The sequence below is a fragment of the Muntiacus reevesi genome, chromosome 4 (genome assembly GCF_963930625.1).
Source record: "Muntiacus reevesi chromosome 4, mMunRee1.1, whole genome shotgun sequence".
Classification (NCBI taxonomy): domain Eukaryota; kingdom Metazoa; phylum Chordata; class Mammalia; order Artiodactyla; family Cervidae; genus Muntiacus; species Muntiacus reevesi.
This window is the reverse complement of record NC_089252.1, coordinates 76,437,011-76,457,082: the sequence shown is the minus strand read 5'-3', so window position 1 is coordinate 76,457,082 and position 20,072 is coordinate 76,437,011. Positions and strand designations below refer to the sequence as shown.

General features: G+C 53.5%; 2 protein-coding genes across 10 annotated transcripts in view; both read left to right on the top strand.

The window, feature by feature from the left end:
- Positions 1–1,492: 1,492 nt before the first annotated feature.
- Positions 1,493–17,102, top strand: BRPF1 (bromodomain and PHD finger containing 1). Of its 5 annotated transcripts, none has more exons than XM_065933214.1 (14): positions 1,495–1,894; positions 3,739–4,347; positions 7,773–8,732; positions 9,546–9,708; positions 10,240–10,371; positions 10,745–10,891; positions 11,652–11,961; positions 12,287–12,607; positions 12,928–13,212; positions 13,706–13,853; positions 14,657–14,793; positions 14,896–15,014; positions 15,360–15,514; positions 16,252–17,102. In XM_065933214.1, exons 2-14 carry the CDS (start codon positions 3,749–3,751, stop codon positions 16,433–16,435), a joined length of 3,660 nt encoding a protein of 1,219 aa, XP_065789286.1. In that variant the 5' UTR covers positions 1,495–1,894; positions 3,739–3,748; the 3' UTR covers positions 16,436–17,102. The 5 variants fall into 5 exon arrangements, with proteins under 5 accessions (XP_065789288.1, XP_065789285.1, XP_065789286.1 ...); XM_065933215.1 differs by having other exon boundaries at positions 1,496–1,894; positions 10,745–10,873; XM_065933216.1 differs by lacking the exon at positions 12,928–13,212 and having other exon boundaries at positions 1,493–1,894.
- Positions 17,103–18,799: 1,697 nt separating this feature from the next.
- Positions 18,800–20,072, top strand: part of OGG1 (8-oxoguanine DNA glycosylase) — a 31,761-nt gene continuing 30,488 nt past the window's right edge. For all 5 annotated transcript variants that reach the window (XR_010662967.1, XR_010662966.1, XM_065933208.1 and 2 more), the window contains exons 1-2: positions 18,800–19,232; positions 19,539–19,786. Coding sequence is in view for 3 of the 5 variants with exons in the window: in XM_065933208.1 (XP_065789280.1) it covers positions 19,096–19,232; positions 19,539–19,786 (385 nt within the window). In the remaining 2 variants the exon portion in view is untranslated. The remainder of the gene's footprint in view (positions 19,233–19,538; positions 19,787–20,072) is intronic.

Below are 20,072 nucleotides of genomic sequence, written 5' to 3'. Positions count from 1 at the left end.
CTAGTTCAAGTTCTTTGAATAAGGATATTTAAAAAGCTGATATTTTCTTTGAGTATTCACTACATATCAGACATTGATAAGTAATTTACATGCATCATCTTATTTAATCCTCACAGCAATCCTGTGAGATAAGCACTGTTTTATCTTTTGCATATGAAGAATCTGAGGCTCAGAGAGGTTAAGTCACTTATTGAACAGAACCCAACAGTTTGACTCCAGATGCCAAGATGTTAACCAGCAAACCTCTTCCTGGAGTGCCAATTTTATTAGGATGTTTAGGGGAAGACATTGTATATGAAAACAAATACTTTATAGTGGGTTGAATGCAAGGTTTATACTAAGATAAATTAGAAGTTTCCAGATGTTTTGGGCTTTGCCCCAGAACCCTGGCAGACCCTTTCACACTCCCTGTTGATGGCAAAACTGGACAGGCTAAGCAACAAGTACTGTTTTACAAATAGACTCTTCTTGGCACCAAGTTCTCAAAAGCCGCCCCAAAACTGACAATAGAGTTGTCGAGCTCAGCTTTACAAATAAGTAATATGAGGTAGGAAGACTTTAACAAATTGCCCAAGTTCACATGGCTACTAAGAGACCCAGTCACATTAAAAGTAGCTGTTTTTGTCATCATGAAGCCTTTCCCCGCCTACCTACAAGGTTCCAGCATCTGAATCTTATTTTACTGACACAGTCCGTTTTACACCCAACTAGCATTTTGCACCGCCCCCAATCAGGCCGCTACTTTCAGATCCACACCTTTCCTCAGCCCTGCCCTTTTACCTTTTCCAAGCCCCGCCCTTTCCCTTCAGCCTCGCGTGGCTTTTCCCAGCTCTATATTCTCCCCAGCCCAGCTCCAAGTTCCAGGCCCATCCATAGCCCCGCCCTTTCTCTTCTGAGGCCCCCCTCTTCTGTTTAGTCCCACCCCTCACCCCCAGTTCAGTCCCTATTCTCCTTACTGGGGCCTGCTTTACAGATGGCCCCGCCCACTCCCCGCAAACCCCGCCCCATAGATTGGCTTATTCTCTTCCAGCCCCGCCCCGCCCCTACCCATAACTCCCGGTGCCCCTTAGGCTGCAGTCCGCGTCCCTCTTGCTCCTGGCCCTGCCCCCAGCCCCGCCCCGAGGCTCCGGCCCCGCCTCGCCGCCTTCCTCGGAGACCAAGGCCAGGTCCCTACCGCAGCCGCGGCGCCAGCAGGAGGGAGGGAGGCGGGGGAAGAGGCAGAGGGGGAAGGGAGAAGGGCGGGCTCCTTACGCCCAGTCCCGCGCTCACCGTCCGTGCCGGCAGATTCGCTACAAACGGCCCGACCACTCCGGATCCCAAGTGTCGCAACTTCTGTCTCCAGAAACTCAGCTCTAAGATGGAGGCGCTAGAAAAGCCCTGTAAGGTGTCCAGGGGCCCTTCCGAATCCCAGAGAATGGCCTCTCGAGCCTCAGCGGGCGGGCGGGGATCTGTGGCGAAAGTGCAGCTCGGCAGCGCCGCGGCGCCAAGTTTACCCTGCGCAGACGCCGTCGCCGCTGCTGCTGCCGCCGCCGCTGCCACTGCCTTTGCCGCCACCGTCTCCGCCGCCGCCGTCCCCGCGCTGCCTCCGGGAGCCTCCATTGTTCCAGCGGCGCCGGGTCCCGAGACCCGGCAACCTAGGGGCCTTCGAAAGGGGCGGCGGCCGCCGGAATTGAGACTTTCGGGCGCCAGCGGGACTGGGAGCGGCAGGGGTCAGCGCGGGAATCCCAGGGAGCCGGGCCAGAGCGTGGGGCGGCAGGGGGTCGGGGTGGCGTGGTCTGCAGTCTCCGGAATTGGGGCTCTCCCTCCCCGGCCCGTCTTTCCCCGCCGGCCTCCCTAAGTGGGGTCGGAGCCCCGGCGGGCGTCCCCGGCGATGAGCCCGGACTCGAGGTGGCCGGTGAGTGTGGGCCAGGGACCAGGGCGGGAGTGGCAAGCCGGGAAGGGGTAGGCTAGTTTCGTGGGGCACGCACTGAAACTGCCCAGCCCGAGGGTCGGGCCACTCCAGCCGGAAGAAGTGACAGTGCATTCGCCCCCCGCCCGCATCCCTGGGCAACCGTGTATCCCTTCGGGGCTGCCTGGGTCAATGGCAGGAGGAGAGCCTTGTTCAACTTGTACACTTTGATCAAGGGGAAACGTCGCCGCATCCGGGAGAGGGCTGCGGGCACCGCCTGGGCCTGGCCTGATCGCTCTGGCCTCCGCCCCCTACTTCCTCCAGCCCCCTGAGAGCCTTAGGCAGATGCGGTCGTCATACCCCAGGGCCTGGGGCCCTCCCCACAGACTTTCGGGTCTAAGTTTTCGTGTCTCTTTGCGCGTCTGCTGCTGAGTCCCAGCGGAACATTTGCCGGGGGCTCTGTGCTGCTTCGGGAGCTAGAGCAGCAGAGCTGCAGCCTTCACCAGGGACTCATTGAAACAGTAGAGTTTGTGCTTCTGATTGGTTTGTTTCAAGATAGCCACAGGTAGGAAGTAAGGGCAGTTTAAGTAGTTTTAATGAAATGGCAATCAGGGGTTTGGATAGAGGCTGGAGCAGTTCACTGGCTGGGTTAAGTCACAGGAGACAACTCTTGTTAGTCAGGGAGCTCAGGGTGGCTTTGCTTGGAATAGTGCCCAGCCCATAGTTAAACTGTTGAATTCAGCTGGGCCTGGAGAAATTGGGGCAGTCTCTGACCAAGCTGGGCTTCCTGGGGGCTGGTGCCATCTGCTGTCTCCACTCACCCAGGAACACTGGAGAGAAGGAAGGGAGGGCTCTAAGGACCAGCATGGAGCTGAGTGTGCCTGGACTGCCATGTTCCTGTTTGTACTTTTAAGGCCTGGTGTCATCCCCAAGGCCAGGGCATAGGCTTACCCCAGAGGCCTCAGAAAATCATCCATGTATTTCTGCTGGAGTCCAGGACCAAATCATTTTGGCCACCAATTCAAACTTCCGCATGGACTGACACTAGCCTTCATCCATCTCGGTCCCTAATCTGGTGATCCCCTCATTTAGCTATTCATTCAACAAATTATTTATTCATTTGCCAAAACAATATTGCATGCCAGGTTCTGGGGCTATGGAAGTGGGTAGGCTCTGGTGTCTGCACTGTACAGCTCCCAGTCTAGTGGAAAGAGACAGAACTTTCAGTGTGGTGAGTGCCGGGGTGGAGGTGAGGATGAAATGCTGTGGAAACACAGCTCTCTGTGAGAGAGATGAAGAAATCATAACAGAAGTGACATTTGAGCCATGTTTTGAAGAATGAGTAGGAGCTCACTAATCAGGGAGGGTGGAAGGCATTTTAAATAGAGATCATTTTGCAGGAATGAGAGCTGGTAACATTCAGGGAATGGCAAGTTGCCCTGGTTAGACAGAATTACAGCTATAACTGGTGAAAAGAAGGATCTAGAAAGGAAGACTAAGGCCACAGAATGAAAGGTACACCCTGACTGTCATCATAAGGAATGTGGATATTATCCTGAAATCAGTGGGGAGCATCAGGAGGCAGCTTCTAATCAAGACACTGATATGATTAATGCTACTTGGTAGAAAGATCATTCTGGACACGTTTATGTGAGATAAAGCTAGAACTGAGACACAGGGCAGAATGATCAGACAAGAGGTAATAATGCCAAGACCATGGCCATGGTGTGGACGAGATGGCATTTGGATCTGCTGTAGAGGTTGGCTGGCCAGGACCCTTGGGGAGAGGGAGGGCTGGAGAGAGCGGAGTGGGTGGCCCGGGCCTACGCTAACTGATCTGTACATTCTAGATGTGACAGCATGGGGGTGGACTTTGACGTGAAGACTTTCTGCCACAACTTGCGGGCCACTAAGCCACCCTATGAGTGCCCCGTGGAGACCTGCCGCAAGGTCTACAAGAGTTACAGTGGTATTGAGTACCATCTGTACCACTATGACCATGACAACCCACCGCCCCCACAGCAGACGCCACTCCGAAAGCACAAGAAGAAGGGGCGCCAGTCACGCCCAGCCAACAAGCAGTCGCCCAGCCCCTCAGAGGTATCCCAGTCACCCAGCCGTGAGGTGATGAGTTACGCACAGGCCCAGCGCATGGTGGAAGTGGACTTGCACGGCCGCGTGCACCGCATCAGCATCTTTGACAACCTGGATGTGGTGTCTGAGGATGAGGAGGCCCCCGAGGAGGCCCCTGAGAACGGCAGCAACAAGGAGAACACCGAGACACCGGCCGCTACTCCCAAGTCAAGCAAGCATAAGAACAAAGAGAAACGCAAGGACTCCAACCATCACCACCACCACAACGCTTCTGCCAGCACCACTCCCAAGCTGCCAGAGGTGGTCTACCGGGAGTTGGAGCAGGACACCCCTGATGCCCCGCCCCGGCCGACTTCCTATTACCGGTAAGGCCACCTCCACCTCCCAACTCCGGAAAACTGGTCAAGCAGGGCTTAGGAGCCAAAAATAGGTGACAAGCAACAGATAGGAAATGGCAGAGGTAAAGCATAGAAGCAACACACTGGCCCTGCCAAGGCAGAGGTGCCCCAGCTAGTGGGGATGGCACTTCCACACACTGCCACATGCCGGGCCCTGCCCTGGGTGCTTTATAGCCATTCCCTGTCATATTCTCACAGCTCGCTCAGGTAGGTATTGTTCACGGGTGAGGAAACCACAGTCCTGGAGAAGGACCAGACTTATGAGCAGTCACATGCCAGTAGATAGCTGAACTGGGATTCAAACCCATATTCCTCTGACTCCAAAGCGGCACTATTTCTACAGTATCAAAGGGCCCATTTGTTGTTCTTGACCCTTTCTACTCCATCACCGTGACCTTGGGAAAGGCATCTGTCTGGCTTTTGGTGTTCCAGTGACCCCATCTGCAGTGCAGAAATAATATTCCTCTGCTAGCCTCAGTGTAGAAGACTAGGGACACTGACTTCATAGAGTCCTAAAAGCTATTTGTAAATCTGCATACGTAATTTCCCCGTTACTTGCCTGGTTATTGTCACCCATCCTTTAGCATGCAGAAGCAGTGTTTTCATCACCTATGTTTCATACTCCTCCAAGAACCCTTTTATTTCATTTAACTGTTTCTTGGTATTCCACTTCCTTCCAAAAATTTGTCACAGTGGCTCCTAATAAAAATCACAGCTGAAAGGCTAAATTCCTTCAACATGAGGTAAAAAAAATGGAGTGGGGGAAGTATGGTGGTGAAACTACATTCAGAAACCCTAGCTAAAGGATGGAATAAACACCAAGTGTGAAACTTGTTTCTGAGAATCTTGGCATTCAAGTCAAAGAGGGCACTTGGGTGAGTTAGTTAAGAAGTTGTCTTTGGTATCAGCTAATCAGAAGGCCTGATCTCTGACAAGGACTTCTTAGAAAGGTTTTTATGTGATAGGTAGTTTTTACCAAAAGTGCAATAGTAAGTACTAAATCTCAGTTCTTTACAAGCAAATTTTGGGGAACTTAAGTGATTTTCTTTCCTCTCACCTCTGTTCACATGCCAGCCTGTCTTTTCCTCCCCTCTTTCATCCTTCCATCTGTCCAGCCCAGCTCCATGTCCTTCTGGCTTTTCACCGTCTCTCTTATCTGTTAGTCCTCACTGCCATGCCCACCTCCCAACGCATAGACCCCTCTCCCCTCCCGATTCTTCAGCACTCTCTGCTCCCTGAGGCAGCACAGCTTAGCTCCTGTTCATTTTCTTCCTCCTTCTGCTCAGAGTCGCTCTTCCCTCCTGTGGATCAGATCTGTTCTCCAGGCAGCGGCTCTCGGCTGGCCTCCTGCCATCTAGTCGGGAGGTGTGTTGCATGGAATTTGTCACTACTGTTAGCAGAATTGCCTGTTTGGGAAATTATTTACTTTTTATGTAAATGTGAGAAGATTCGAGGTCATCTCTCTAACAATACCACTGGCTCTTGCTCGCATCTGATAAACTTTCTTGAGGGGGAGAGGGAGGGTGGAGTGTCAGCTGGTGTGTCAGGAATCGCACATGACACGCAGCCTACCTTATCTGCGCCACAGCCTGTAATCTGAGTGTACTGTGGGAGTGTGCTCTGCACCATCACATAATGTTGCGCGTGTCATGGCAGAGAAAAGGCTGAGAGCTGGTGCCAAGGCCTGGAATGGGCCAGATGGTTCACACTAGCCCTGAGCCACACCCTTTTTCAAGGATGAAGATGTTGCAGTCACCTTGGGGACGAGGTGAAGGGCTAAGCAAGAAGCTGCTTCTGACAGACAGCACTTTAGTCTGTCTTCCCTTCCACACTCAAAATGTCCTTCAGATGAACAACACTGACTGCCTCTTTCTGTGTGGTTAATCACATATGGTCCTTGCCTCTATCCAGTAGTGGAGGGGTTAAGACACAAAAACAGTTATAATGCAAGACAGGGTCGGGCAGAGCTATACCAAAGCTAATAATCAAGCTAACATGTATTGAGTACTTGCTCCAGGTACTGTTCTGAGCACTTTATATTAACTCATCTAATGTTCCGAACAGCTGTGTGAAAGAGGTTCAGGTTAGTATCACCACTTTACAGATATGGAAACCAAGGCACTGAGAGGTTAGCTCACTTGCCTGCTGTCACCCAGAGCACAGCTCTGGAGTCTATGCTTGCCTGGCCTGCTCCAGCTAGCAGAGTCACATTTTCCTTATGGCGAGCAGAGTGGAGGCCCGGGAACTAACATTTATCTAGGGCCTGCTATGTACCACTTGATTTAGTCCATTCATTTTTGTAATTGCATGTAATCCTGACGTCTTAGGAAATGAGGAGTATTACCCTCATTCTCTCATCGATAAAACTGAGGTTTAGAAAAGAGCAGGGATGTCCTGGATGTCCCACAGGAACAGAGCCAGGACCTAACTCCAGGTGTGTTAGAGGCCAAAGCCATGTTCTTTTCCGTCGTTGCTCCCTGTAGCTTTATGATGGCAGAGTCAGGCCACCTGGAGTGCGCAGAGCAGGGGAGTGGGGAGCCTGCTGTGTACCCCAGCGCCTGGAGCCGCCCTGGCTGCAGTCCCTCGGGCCCAGTGAGTGCTGTGGAGTGGAGTTTGAATCCTAGCTCTGCCACTTGCTGGCTGTGTGAATCACCTGTGTGGGGCACTTAACTTCCCAAAGCTTCCGGTTTCCTCCTCTATAAAGTGAGGGCAAGAACATTGACCCAAGGACTGTGGGGAAGATAACTGTGATAACTTAACGCAATGCCCGGTCATAGTAAATGCTCGGTAAATATTAGCTATCCTGACTGTTATCTCCCAAGGCTTTCCAGAGAGCAAAGAGTACCTAGATTCTGAGGGAGCCCTGAGCTGCCGCTGCACCAGCTGGGAGAAGATCTACAGCAGCTCCATTCAGGACACAGCCAGCTGGTACTCACACAACTTAAATGTAAATTGGCAAGTGAAAACTGAGGACCTTCCTGCCCCCGACTCCTTGTACCATCACCCAGACCACTACAGTCACGGGTCCTAGCCTCCCCATCCTTCTCCCTTCAGGATCTTGCTGAGCCTCTGCATCTCAAAGGAGGCAGTGTGGCGCTAGGATGTGAGCTTTGAGCTCGGCATACCTGGGTTCATATCCCAGCTCTTCCACTTTCTCACAAGAGAGCCGGGCCAGGTGAATTCACTGCCCCAAACGTTAGGTTTCCTTTTCGGCACAACAAGAATGATGACAGGCCTTACGGTGCCTGGAGTAAAGGTGAGGCTAGAATGAGACAACATATATGTCAAGGCCCGGGCCTGGAATAGGGTGAGTGCTCGGCAGATGTAGCCCACATTCTTTAAGGGAGGGAAATCTCAACCTTCTGATGCCGAGCTGCCTGTGTGCACTGCAGGTATATTGAGAAGTCGGCCGAGGAGCTGGATGAGGAAGTTGAGTACGACATGGATGAGGAGGACTACATCTGGCTAGATATCATGAACGAGCGGCGGAAGACGGAGGGTGTGAGTCCCATTCCGCAGGAGATCTTTGAGTACCTAATGGACCGGCTGGAGAAAGAGTCGTACTTTGAGAGCCACAATAAAGGCGACCCCAATGCGCTCGTAGACGAGGATGCTGTGTGCTGTATCTGCAATGACGGCGAGTGTCAGAACAGCAATGTCATCCTTTTCTGCGACATGTGCAACCTGGCCGTGCACCAGGAGTGCTACGGTGTCCCCTACATCCCTGAGGGCCAGTGGCTGTGCCGCCGCTGCCTGCAGTCACCCTCCCGCGCTGTGGACTGCGCCTTGTGCCCCAACAAAGGTGGTGCCTTCAAGCAGACAGATGATGGGCGCTGGGCCCATGTGGTGTGTGCCCTCTGGATCCCCGAGGTCTGCTTTGCCAACACGGTCTTCCTGGAGCCCATTGACAGCATTGAGCACATCCCGCCTGCACGCTGGAAGCTGACCTGCTACATTTGCAAACAGCGGGGCTCAGGGGCCTGCATCCAGTGCCACAAGGCCAACTGCTACACAGCCTTCCACGTGACGTGTGCCCAACAGGCTGGCCTTTACATGAAGATGGAGCCTGTGCGGGAGACAGGTGCCAATGGCACCTCCTTCAGCGTCCGCAAGACCGCCTACTGCGACATCCACACACCCCCAGGTTCAGCACGCCGCCTGCCTGCCCTGTCTCACAGTGAAGGGGAGGAGGATGAGGAGGAGGAGGAAGATGAGGGTAAGAGTTGGAGCTCAGAGAAGGTCAAGAAGGCCAAGGCCAAGTCCCGGATCAAGATGAAGAAGGCTCGGAAGATCCTGGCAGAGAAACGGGCAGCGGCCCCCGTGGTGTCTGTGCCTTGCATTCCACCACACAGGTACGGGGGAAGCAGATGGGCGGGCCGGGGAGGAGAGAAGCCCTGTTGGGGACTGACAGTCCCCTAAGTGGAGACAGGCTTGGGTTTTCTTCTTCCTGTCAGGAGCTACCTAGAGGTGGTGGTTATTTTTCATATCAAAAGAGATTAGCTCTAGCAGGTCACCTGACTTTGACATTAGGAACCAGAGACTTCAGCTTTTCTCTGGCTGAGTGGGCAGGTGTATTTGAAACTGCCCTCCATGCATGCTGCTGGGGTGGTGTAAGTTAGTAAGACGGTGGAGTAGCCACCAGCCACAGTGGAAGAAATAGTCTGATTCTGAAGGGAGAACAGAATGGAAAAGAGGGAAGGAAATGCTCAAGGAGTTGTGATATGGCCACAACTGAGGGCTGTGAGCATCAGTTACTTTTCACCTTCTCTTGTGCTACCTAGACAGTTTCCTGTAGGTGACTGCTATGTCGTAGTACTTCATCTTAAAACCTTCCCAGGCTCAGCCTGAGTTGGGTGTCCCAGGGTCAGTTAGAACTCGGGGCTGCAGTGACAATAAGCAGTCTTAGGGGCCAGGCTCACTCACCTCCCCGCCACCGGTGAACAGGGTTAGTACTGGGAGCTTGGCTTCCTGTCTCCTAAAGTGCCCTTGACATCCAGCTGTGTTTACTCTTCTTTGCCTTAGCCCAGTGTCACAGGCCTTCTTGATGATAGATTTATTCCCTATTCAGTCCCACGCAGAAACTCTCATGAGCCAAAGACCCCTGTTCTCCGTGAGAAAATCAAGGCCCAAGAGGTTTTTCTTCTCTTTGCTCTCCTGTTTCCCAGGCTCAGTAAAATCACTAACCGCCTGACCATCCAGAGGAAGAGCCAGTTCATGCAGAGGCTGCACAGCTACTGGACGCTGAAGAGGCAGTCGCGGAATGGGGTCCCGCTGCTGCGTCGCCTGCAGACCCACCTGCAATCTCAGAGGAACTGTGACCAAGTCGGGGTACTATGTCAGATTCCCTGTGGGCTCTGGGAACTAATGCCTGGGGGACGAGGACAGAGACTTATCATTGGCTTGTTTTTCTGTACCACCCAGCATGTGGGATCTTAGTTCCCCAACAAGGGATCAAACTCGTGCTCCCTGCATTGGAAGCACAGAGTCTTAACCACTGGACCACCAGGGAGGTCCCCAGAACAGAGATTTGTGACTGCAGTTTCCAATGCCTGAGGGCTTGGGCTGTTTGTTCCTTTAAACTAGACCTTAAATCAGGCTAAGGATGAAATCCTTACACATTATCCTTCATGCATTATTCCTTGTGTTCATCCTTTCATTCACAACAAGCATATACCAAGCACCAACTCTGCTGGGCTCAACAGACACAGTGCGTTGCAGAGTTTCCACATTAGCTGGCGCGCCTATCAAGAGATCACTGTGCTCCCAGCTTTGGCTTTTCCTGCCCTTGACCCAAGTTTCCTGGGCTCTCATCGCCTCTGGCTGTCTCATCATCTCCTGATCCCCCTTTTGCCTCTTCAGAGAGATTCCGAGGACAAGAACTGGGCCCTCAAAGAACAGCTTAAGTCCTGGCAGCGGCTTCGGCATGACCTGGAGCGAGCACGGCTGCTGGTGGAGCTGATTCGCAAGCGGGAGAAACTCAAAAGGGAGACGGTGAGTGTTCCCGGACCAGCTTTTCTTTAGAGTGGAGAAAACAGACCCAGGAAAACAGAAAACACAGAAAGGTGTGCTCCCCCTGGCCAGGAAGGGACACAGCTAATGTGAGAGTCAGGTAACCTGGAGCTCAGTTTGCTCTCAGGCTCATCAGAAGCAGGATGTCACAGGAGAGTTTTATGAATGGACTCCTTCATGATGTGATGCAGGTTGCTGGTGCTGGGACTTCAAGGAAGGGGAAGTCCACAGTAGTGAAGTGCACCCAGCGGTGTGGGGTAGGGAGGAAGCGAGTCCCCACACCAGCTACCCGTCCCCCGACCCCTCCGCCAAGGGACCAGCCTGGGCCTGGCTGATGGGGCCTTATGTCTGTCAGATCAAGGTCCAACAGATCGCCATGGAGATGCAGCTGACCCCCTTCCTCATCCTCCTTCGAAAAACCTTGGAGCAGCTCCAAGAGAAGGACACGGGCAACATCTTCAGCGAGCCGGTCCCTCTGTCTGAGGTAACCGAATTGGACGAAGTAAGAATCCCTTCCCCTCACTCCACCTTCTTTCTGTTCCTCTCCCAGATGGACCCTTGCCGCAGGTCTGGGCCGGGGGCTAGGAGGGGACCATGAAGAGAGGGGCTGGCGGCTCTGGGGCTCCGGGGTGAACCGGAGCCATAGGCATCATCTGGACTCTGTCTTGTCCTTCTCGTGTATCAAGGGCCCAGAATGGGAGGCAGTCTGCACTCCTTCCCCAGAGGCAGGGACTGAGCCTGCCAAGTGAATAAGCCCAGGGCAGGAAGACACTTTCCGGGTGCTGAACCCTAGAACGGAGAATTTAGAAGGCTCAGCACCTAAAGAACCATCTCTGAAGCCCTAGGTCCTGCCTGGCAGACTCTTCTCTCTAAAAGGTATAGAATGAGAGGCCTGAGCCTTACACGGCTTACTGAGAAGTCAAAAGAGCTAGAGGCATGCAGGGTGGTGTTACTTCCAGAGGATCCCCCTAGCCATTTTCTTATTAAGACCTCATGTGGCTCTAGGATTTGGCTGTAATTTCATTACTGTTTTCCAAGCAAGGAAAAGAAGGCCCTGCGAGGCTAAGAGGCTTGCCAAGGTCACTCAGCTTGTGACTGGAAAAGTCCAGACTAGAATCCAGCTTTCTTTTCCCCTGTGCTGTACGCCTGCCTCTGACTATAGGAGGAGGAGGTTGGTGGATGCATTTCAAGGGAGGTTGTTAGGAACGGGGTCGGGGGAATGAGGAACATACCTCCACTTAGCCACCTCCCGTGTTCTCCAGGTACCTGACTACCTCGACCACATCAAAAAGCCTATGGACTTTTTCACCATGAAGCAGAACCTGGAGGCTTACCGCTACCTGAACTTTGATGATTTTGAGGAGGACTTCAACCTCATCGTCAGCAACTGCCTCAAGTATAATGCCAAGGATACCATCTTCTACCGGGCAGCAGTGCGGCTCCGTGAGCAGGGTGGCGCGGTGCTCCGCCAGGCCCGGCGCCAGGCAGAAAAAATGGGCATTGACTTTGAGACGGGCATGCATATCCCCCACAGCCTGACTGGAGACGAGGCCCCACACCACACCGAAGATGGTGGGTGATAAGTCACACATACCCATAGAGGCCAATGCCAGGGATGAACAGCTTTCCAAAAGTCCCCTCCTGGGAGCAGGCAGTGTAGGCAGGAAGCAGCTAGTCTGAGCAGTGGCAAACTAGCCCCAGGAATGCTCTCGAAGCCAGACTGGGTGAATGGAGAGCAATCCCCGCCTTTCTACATCTTGGTGCTACTATTTTACAACCGTTCCTGGTGAGAAGCGGAGGGGAGAGGAGTGACTTTCTGGTTGCCTGCCCAGGTTCACGGGGCCCAGCGGGCTGCCCTGAGACTGACCTCTCATCCCCTGTTCCCACCCCCCTGCAGCAGAGGAAGAGCGGCTGGTCCTGCTAGAGAACCAGAAGCACCTGCCAGTGGAAGAGCAGCTAAAGTTGCTGCTTGAACGGCTGGATGAGGTGAACGCCAGCAAGCAGAGCGTGGGCCGCTCTCGGCGCGCCAAGATGATCAAGAAAGAGATGACAGCACTGCGGAGGAAGCTTGCCCACCAGCGGGAGACTGGACGGGATGGGCCTGAGCGACACGGCCCTTCCAGCCGGGGCAGCCTGACACCCCACCCAGCGGCCTGTGACAAGGACGGGCAGACAGACAGTGCCGCCGAGGAGAGCAGCAGCCAGGAGACAAGCAAAGGTCTGAACCCCATGGCATGATGGACCCCAAGGCCAGCCAGACTTGGACTCTGCAGCACACTCTCAGCCCCTGCCAGCCCCCCAGGCAGAGGTCCCTCCTGCTCAGCTAGCTGCACTTTCTCCCTCCTTCCCCCTTCAGGGGCCTCTAGCTGCCTCTCTCTGGCTATTTGTGAGAGACAGTGTTCCCAACTCCCTGCCCCCCAAACATTCTCCCCTATTCTAGCTGAAGTTATGTCCTATATCCCTAGGGCCTACCGTAGACAGACGCCCTTCCCACTTCAGGCCCCTCACCGACTCTCCTTCTCTCTTTCTCTGCTCCAGGCCTGGGTCCCAACATGTCCTCAACCCCCGCACTTGAGGTGGGCAGGAGAACCTCAGTTCTGTTCTCCAAAAAGAACCCGAAGACAGCTGGACCGCCCAAGAGGCCGGGCCGGCCCCCCAAAAACCGGGAGAGCCAGATGACCCCCAGCCACGGAGGCAGTCCTGTGGGGCCCCCCCAGCTCCCCATCATGGGCTCCCTACGTCAGCGCAAGCGGGGTAGGAGCCCTCGGCCCAGTTCGAGTTCAGACAGCGACAGTGATAAATCCACAGAAGACCCCCCAATGGGTGAGCCTCACCATCACCCAGCCCCTCCAATAGAGTGAGCAAAGCTGCCCTCCTTCCCAGTATAACTCCCACCTAGCCCTTCATTTGCCCTTAATATATCAGAGCTAGAAGGGCCCTTAGGAAGCCTGTCATTCAACCTCCTCACTTTTTAGATGGGGAAACTGAAGCCCACAGACACTAACCCAGCCAGATTCCCATCCAGGGTGCCCTCCATTTTATCACTTCACCTTTTCTCTTCTCACTCTCCTTGGGGAAATCTCCTTTAAGCCACTCGTGTCCTAAGGCTAGTAACGGCCAAGGGAGGTGCAAGGGGTGGTGCAGGGCTGTGGCCAGTGGTGGTGGACACTGCACAGAGCTGGCTCTGCTGGCCAAGGTTGGGGGAATTTTCCAGCACAGAACGGAAAGCCAAGCTCTGAGTCCCTCTTACCCTGGTTGATCTCTGATCTGCATCTTACTGACTGATTCCTTCCCTCCTGCCCCACCCCCAACCAAGACTTACCAGCCAATGGCTTCAGCGGTGGAAACCAGCCAGTAAAGAAGAGTTTCTTGGTGTATCGTAACGACTGCAGCCTTCCTCGGAGCAGCTCAGACTCAGAATCCAGCAGCAGTAGCAGCAGCAGTGCTGCCTCCGACCGGACCAGGTACCAGCCCTCTAGGTTTAAACCTGCCTCCAGGACGGCCTTCCAAATTTCCCTGTGGGGAGTGTGGTGGCAGCCATCTCCACCTAGATTAAGATGGCTCAGACCAAAGGTTCTCTGCAAAATAAATAGAACAGATGAGATTGTCACCATAATGAAATAGAGGGGACCGTCCTTGGTTAAGTTCATGCTTAAGAACAGAGGGCTTCCCTGGTAGCTCAGATGGTAAAGAATCCACCTGCAATGTGAGAGACCCGGGTTCGATACCTGGGTCAGAAAGATCCCCTGGAGAAGGGAATGGCAACCCACTCCAGTATTCTTGCCTAGGAAATCCCATTGACAGAGAAGCCTGGCAGGCTACAGTCCATGGGGTTGCAAAGAATTGGACATGATTGAGCAACTAACACTTTCACTTTTCACTTAGAACAGAGTGCATAAACTGATTTGTGGTGACCTGGATTTGGTCTACAGACATATTTTGTTTGGCCAGCATGATATTTAAAGAAAAAAAAAAACAAACCCAGAAGTACCACATAAAATTCCCAGTTTCTGTATTCCCTTTAAAAATTAGACCTAGCATTTCTGGCCACTGTTGCCTTAAGATGGGGCATACACTCATCACTACTGCTATATCCAGCCCACTTCAGTCAGATCACCCCCAAATCCCTGAGGGCACTTGAGTCTGAAATTATTCAAGTAGCCTCTGCTTTCCAAAAGTCTTAGACCTTAGGGGCCAAGAGAAGACACCACCATGCCATTCCCCACTCTCACCCTCCTCTTGAGTTGAGCATCCCTTTTGTCCACAGCACAACACCTTCAAAACAAGGCCGGGGCAAGCCCTCCTTCTCTCGGGGCACATTCCCAGAGGACAGCAGCGAAGATACCTCAGGCACTGAGAATGAGGCCTACTCCGTGGGCGCTGGCCGCGGCGTGGGCCACAGCAGTAAGTACGCCCACCCAAAGCCAGGGGGGCTGGGAGCCTGGTGTCAGGGCCTTGCCAGACCCCTGGCTGCTGATCCGTCCCCTCTCTCCCATTCCTGTGAAGTTGTAAGGAAGAGTCTGGGCCGGGGAGCTGGCTGGCTATCAGAGGATGAGGACTCCCCCCTGGATGCTCTGGACCTGGTGTGGGCCAAATGCCGAGGGTATCCATCATACCCAGCTCTGGTAGGCTTCTGCTTTTCTCGTCATATCCCTTGTCTTCCAGCCCCAAGACATACACTCAAAAGCAGCAGACCTCCTACTCTCTGCCGAGCTGCAGAGCACGAGTCTTGAGCAGATAGTCACTCAGAGGTCACTCGTTAGTTTCTCCATCCATCCCTTTCTCTTCTCTTTGCCTCTTGGGCTCTGAAATAGCTCAGCATGGGAGGAAGCCGAGGGCCAGGATTGCAACCCTAGTTAGATGATTACGTTTTTCTGTCCCCTCTTCAGAGGTAGTCTCCAAATTCTTGGATAGGGTAAGCCTGGGGGAAGGAGGAGACTGAACTAACCAAGGTCTTATTACACCCTTAGATCATTGATCCAAAGATGCCCCGGGAAGGTATGTTCCACCATGGGGTTCCCATCCCTGTGCCCCCATTGGAGGTGCTAAAACTTGGGGAACAGATGACCCAAGAAGCCCGAGAGCATCTCTACCTCGTCCTCTTCTTTGACAACAAGAGAACCTGGTAAGGGAGGAGGGGAGCAGTTGATGTGACTCACAGCCACAGATGCAACCCCGGCTATTGGGGGCAGGCTGCCAGGAAACTCCAGCACTGACAGCCTGGGCGATCATAAATCAGTGGGGGAGGGACTTACATCGCTGAGCAAAAGGGTTGTGTTGACCAAGAGTCTGAGAGACTGAGTGGGCAGCAGCTGACAAACAGCTGTAGCTAGAAAACAGAGGACCATGAGTGACTGAAAAATGTAGGGGTGGCTCCACACCCAGACTAAGGTGGCTTCTAGATTTAGTTTTCCCACCTCTGCCTCCATGGTGACAAGATGTGGGGGATAAAGCAGACTTAATCACTGGGTCTCTGATTCCCTGTTCTGTCACATTTACAAGTGTAGTCGTTTGTTGTTGTTGTTAATTGTCTGCGGAAGATATCTAATGTCAGTTAAGTCTGCCTGGAGCCCATGGGACAAGGTATCTATTTCAGGCTAGGTCATGGTTCCTTTTTGCACTCATAAATACCCTGTGGTTATCCCCCAGTGTGACTGTCAACTGGGCTGTTTTCATCACTAGCCTGTGAGCAGTTTCTGGAGGGCAGGGACTGCATCTCTGGGTTTCTGTAACTCCTACCAGAGCCTGGACCAGAATGGGCACTTAGGAGTTTCTGAAGGAAGCAACAAGTGAGGGAGGCTGGTGCTTGTTGTCCTCCCAGAGATAAGAGATGACTGACTTAATCCTCGTCTCATCCTACAGGCAGTGGCTGCCCAGGACTAAGCTGGTTCCTCTGGGCGTGAACCAGGACCTTGACAAGGAGAAGATGCTGGAGGGCCGGAAATCTAACATCCGCAAGTCAGTCCAGATAGCCTACCACAGGGCCCTGCAGCACCGCAGCAAGGTGCAGGGCGAGCAGAGCAGCGAGACCAGCGACAGCGACTGATGCTGCCCAGCCCAGCCTTCAGCGCCCTGCCGCCTCTCCTCCCCGTGGCTCACCGTCCTGGAGTGGCGCCGGCCTCTGCACTGACTCGTTCCTGGTCTTGGGGCCAGTCTCAGGGGAAGCTGGGTGGGGGAGGTCCCTCCCGCCCTGAGTGCAGCTGGACTGTACAGAACACTCCAAGGGCCCCTGGGGGCTCTGCGCAATGAGAGGGGAGGTCCCACAGGCCAGAAAGCTCCCGAGATCTCACGGCACTGTAGCGCAGGCTGGTGGGCCAAGGTTAGGACACTGTGTAAAACAGGCCATCCCACCACCTCTGCCTACTCGTGCCGGGAGAGTCCCTAACTGCCTAGTGGCCTGAGGCCCCTGAGGTGGTGTGGTGAGCGGGCATCCGCCCAGCCTAGCAGTGGGACTGATGTCTGTCCAGCCCGGAAGAGGGGCACTAGGTGACCCCCTCCCCTGCTGTTGTAAATACTGTAATTAGCGGAGAATTTAAATTATTCTCATTTGTAACTGCGTTTCCGGGTCGCGCCAGAGTCATTTGGTACTAAAAAAAAAAAAAAAAAGACTGGGGCCTGTCCCCACTTCCCTTCTTCCCATAGATTCCCCCACCTTTCAAACTGGTTTGTATTTATTTCAAAGGAAGAAAATATATTGATTCTTAGAAAATAAATGGTCTGTTTGGAGTTCTTGGTTCTTGCCTTCTGCCAGGGCAAAGGGATGAAAAGGGAGGCTCTGTCCCTCAGGGATGGGAAATAATTGGGCTCAAGTGGTTGCTGACTGTTGCATTTGTAAGACAAAGATAATATGACAGCTCCCATTTCCTATGTATTTCACTGAGTGGTAGACTCTGTGCTGAAGCACCTTTAGATCCACACTTTTGTATAATCTTTGCAATAACTATGGGGAAAGTTAACAGGCTAGTTATTTCCATAAAGACACCAAGGTTTAGAAAAATTAAGTAACTTGCCTAAGTTCCCACAACAAGGAAGCTGTAGACCTAGGATTTGAATAAAAGCCTGTCTGCAAAGCAGGTTCTGTAACCAGTATGCCAAACTGCTGGAAGGGAAGAGTTTAGTGCCCATCCCTTCTTGAACTGCAGATGCTTCAAGTCCTTTGCCCGTTGGATGATCCAAGTACTTCTTCAGAGTCACTATAGCTGTGACCTTCCCCTGTTTAGCTAGGGACTGAGCAGGAGTGCAGATTGACTTTTCATTCATTCCCCACCTTGACACCTTCTCTTCCGCTTCAAACATTTACTGGAGGAATGCCCTCTGAAGTGCTAGGCGTCTGAGGGCTGGTGTCCTACAGAAGAGACAAGCACAGGAAGCAGCCCCAGGGTCTTGCAGCTACTGAGCTGAGATGCTACCAGGTTTACAACCTTCTGCTAGATACTGTGTGGGAGAGACAGACAAATCAGCTGCCAGTCTGTCCGTTAAGGAATCTGCAGGCTGATCATTCAGATACAATAACCAAGAATCACTATGCTAGAAGGGGAGAAACCGTCCAAATACAGTTCTTGTCTGTGGTTTTTGTGTCTTTCTCCAGGAGGGAAGAAGTTATATTGCTCCATCTTCCCTGGACTAGGCAGCCGGCCCTGGCAACGGGGCTGCCCTGGGGCCACAGAGTTAGTGGTTCCGGGGCCTCTCTGGGTCGCTGGGCGCTGTCCTGGAGGGGGCCTACAGAGACCCCTTTCGGTAGGGCTTTCAGGTGGGTGGTGACGCCAGATGGGACAGTCCGCGCAGAATCCTAGGAGGCAGGCCTCTGATGAGGAAGTCAGTGAGGCCTAAGGTTGTTCGGTGTCGAGGCTCTGGGACAAGCGCTTGGAGGACAGAAACTCGGAGAGCGAGGGAGTAGGCAGATTCCTCGCGATCCAGACGCTGTAGAGACATCTCTGGCTCGGCTGGCCCGGAGCTGCGATCCGGGCACGATTCTCAGTGAGGGGGATTCAGGGTAGGCAGACTGATGAAAGCGAGGATCAGCCAGAAGAGGCTCGTTGAGAAAGGCCCTAAGGATGCCAGGGGACAGCACTTGATTCTGCGGGCGGGTAGGCCCTGAGGGATCGCAGGGCTCGGAGGAAATCAGGCGGTGAGGACTGTAGCTTGAGGGCGCACTGTGCGTCTTGGCCGCGGAGCGCGGGGATGGGACGCGCCGGCGTGCCGAGTGCAGACAAATCCCACAGAGGAATGGCCAACAGCGGGTAGCGAACCCAGCGCGCGCCAACCGCTGCAGCGCCTAGAAAGGCCCGCCCACTCGCCGCCACGCCCGAATCTCATTGGCGCCTCCTAACTCTCCGCGGATTGGTTACCTCTGGGTCCAATTAGCCTGGCCTGAGCCCTCCTTCCGGTGAGAGCGGTCTGCCCCCAGAGAAAGCGGAAGAGCGCGTTAGCGCGCGCTTCACAAAGTCCCGGTAGTTTGAGGGACTGGGTGGTGTGCCTAAAGGCTATGAAGTGCGGGAGGGTCGAGACAGAGTGAAAGGGAAGAAGCGTTGAGGGAGCAGGGCCTGCGCGGAGTGGAGAAATTAAATAAAACTGCGGGCCTTAAATTAAGAGGCTAGGATTTGGTGGGTGAGCCCTTGAGAGGCGTGGTCTTTGGGGCGAGGTCTTTTGACCGGTAGAGCCCCTTCCGAGTGAGCCGGACCATCGCGGGGCGGGGTCTGGCTGGAAATGTCAGTCATCTCCCTTCTGCCGGGTAGCATGAGGCATCGCACTCTAGCCTCCTTCCCGGCCCTATGGGCCTCCATCCCCTGTCCACGCTCTGAACTACGCCTGGACCTGGTTCTGGCTTCTGGACAGTCTTTCCGGTGAGTGACCCTGGCTCTTGGCTGCTCAGCACCGCAGGCCTTGGGTGCAAAGGAACGTTGGGGGTGAAGGAAGGGTACAAAAGAGACCGAAGCACGAGTGATGACCCGGTTAACTCCTTTATAAGGTGGAAATAATTAGCCTGCGCGGTGCTCTTGCGAGGATTACATAATTGATGTAAAAGAAAGCACTTGTGTTTTGCAGTTCGTGAGTCAGTTTTGTGTATGGAGCAGTTATAGGATAGGAGGGCCCCAAAGGGTGCAGAAAGGGGCACTGATTGCTAGGCTGTCGTATGCCTGGGGGCGCAGGTGGAGGGAGCAAAGTCCTGCGCACTGGAGTGGCGTGCTGGCCGACCAGGTATGGACCCTGACCCAGAATGAGGAGCATCTTTACTGCACTGTGTACCGAGGGGACAAGGGCAGGGTTGGCAGGCCCACACGGGAAGAGCTAAAGGCCGTGCGACAGTACTTCCAGCTGGATGTCAGCCTTGCTCCACTGTATCAACATTGGAGTTCTGTGGACCCCCACTTTCAAGAGGTGGCTCAGAAATTCAAGGGTGAGTACAGAGCCTGAGGCAGAGGTTGGGTTGCTTGTGATTTGGTTAATTTACTAGGTTTCACCATCTGTAAAATGGGGATTATATCTACCTCAGAATTTTATGAGGATTAAAGAAGCTAATACATATAAAGTGCCTAGAATAGTGCCTGACACACAGTAATTATTATTACTACTGTTAATGTCCTGCTGACCACCATAGTGGAGTGATGGGAATATTGAGCCAAATCCTGGCTGTGTTGTGATCTTGGGCTGGTGACATCGTTCATTCTGTAAATGTTAAAGAG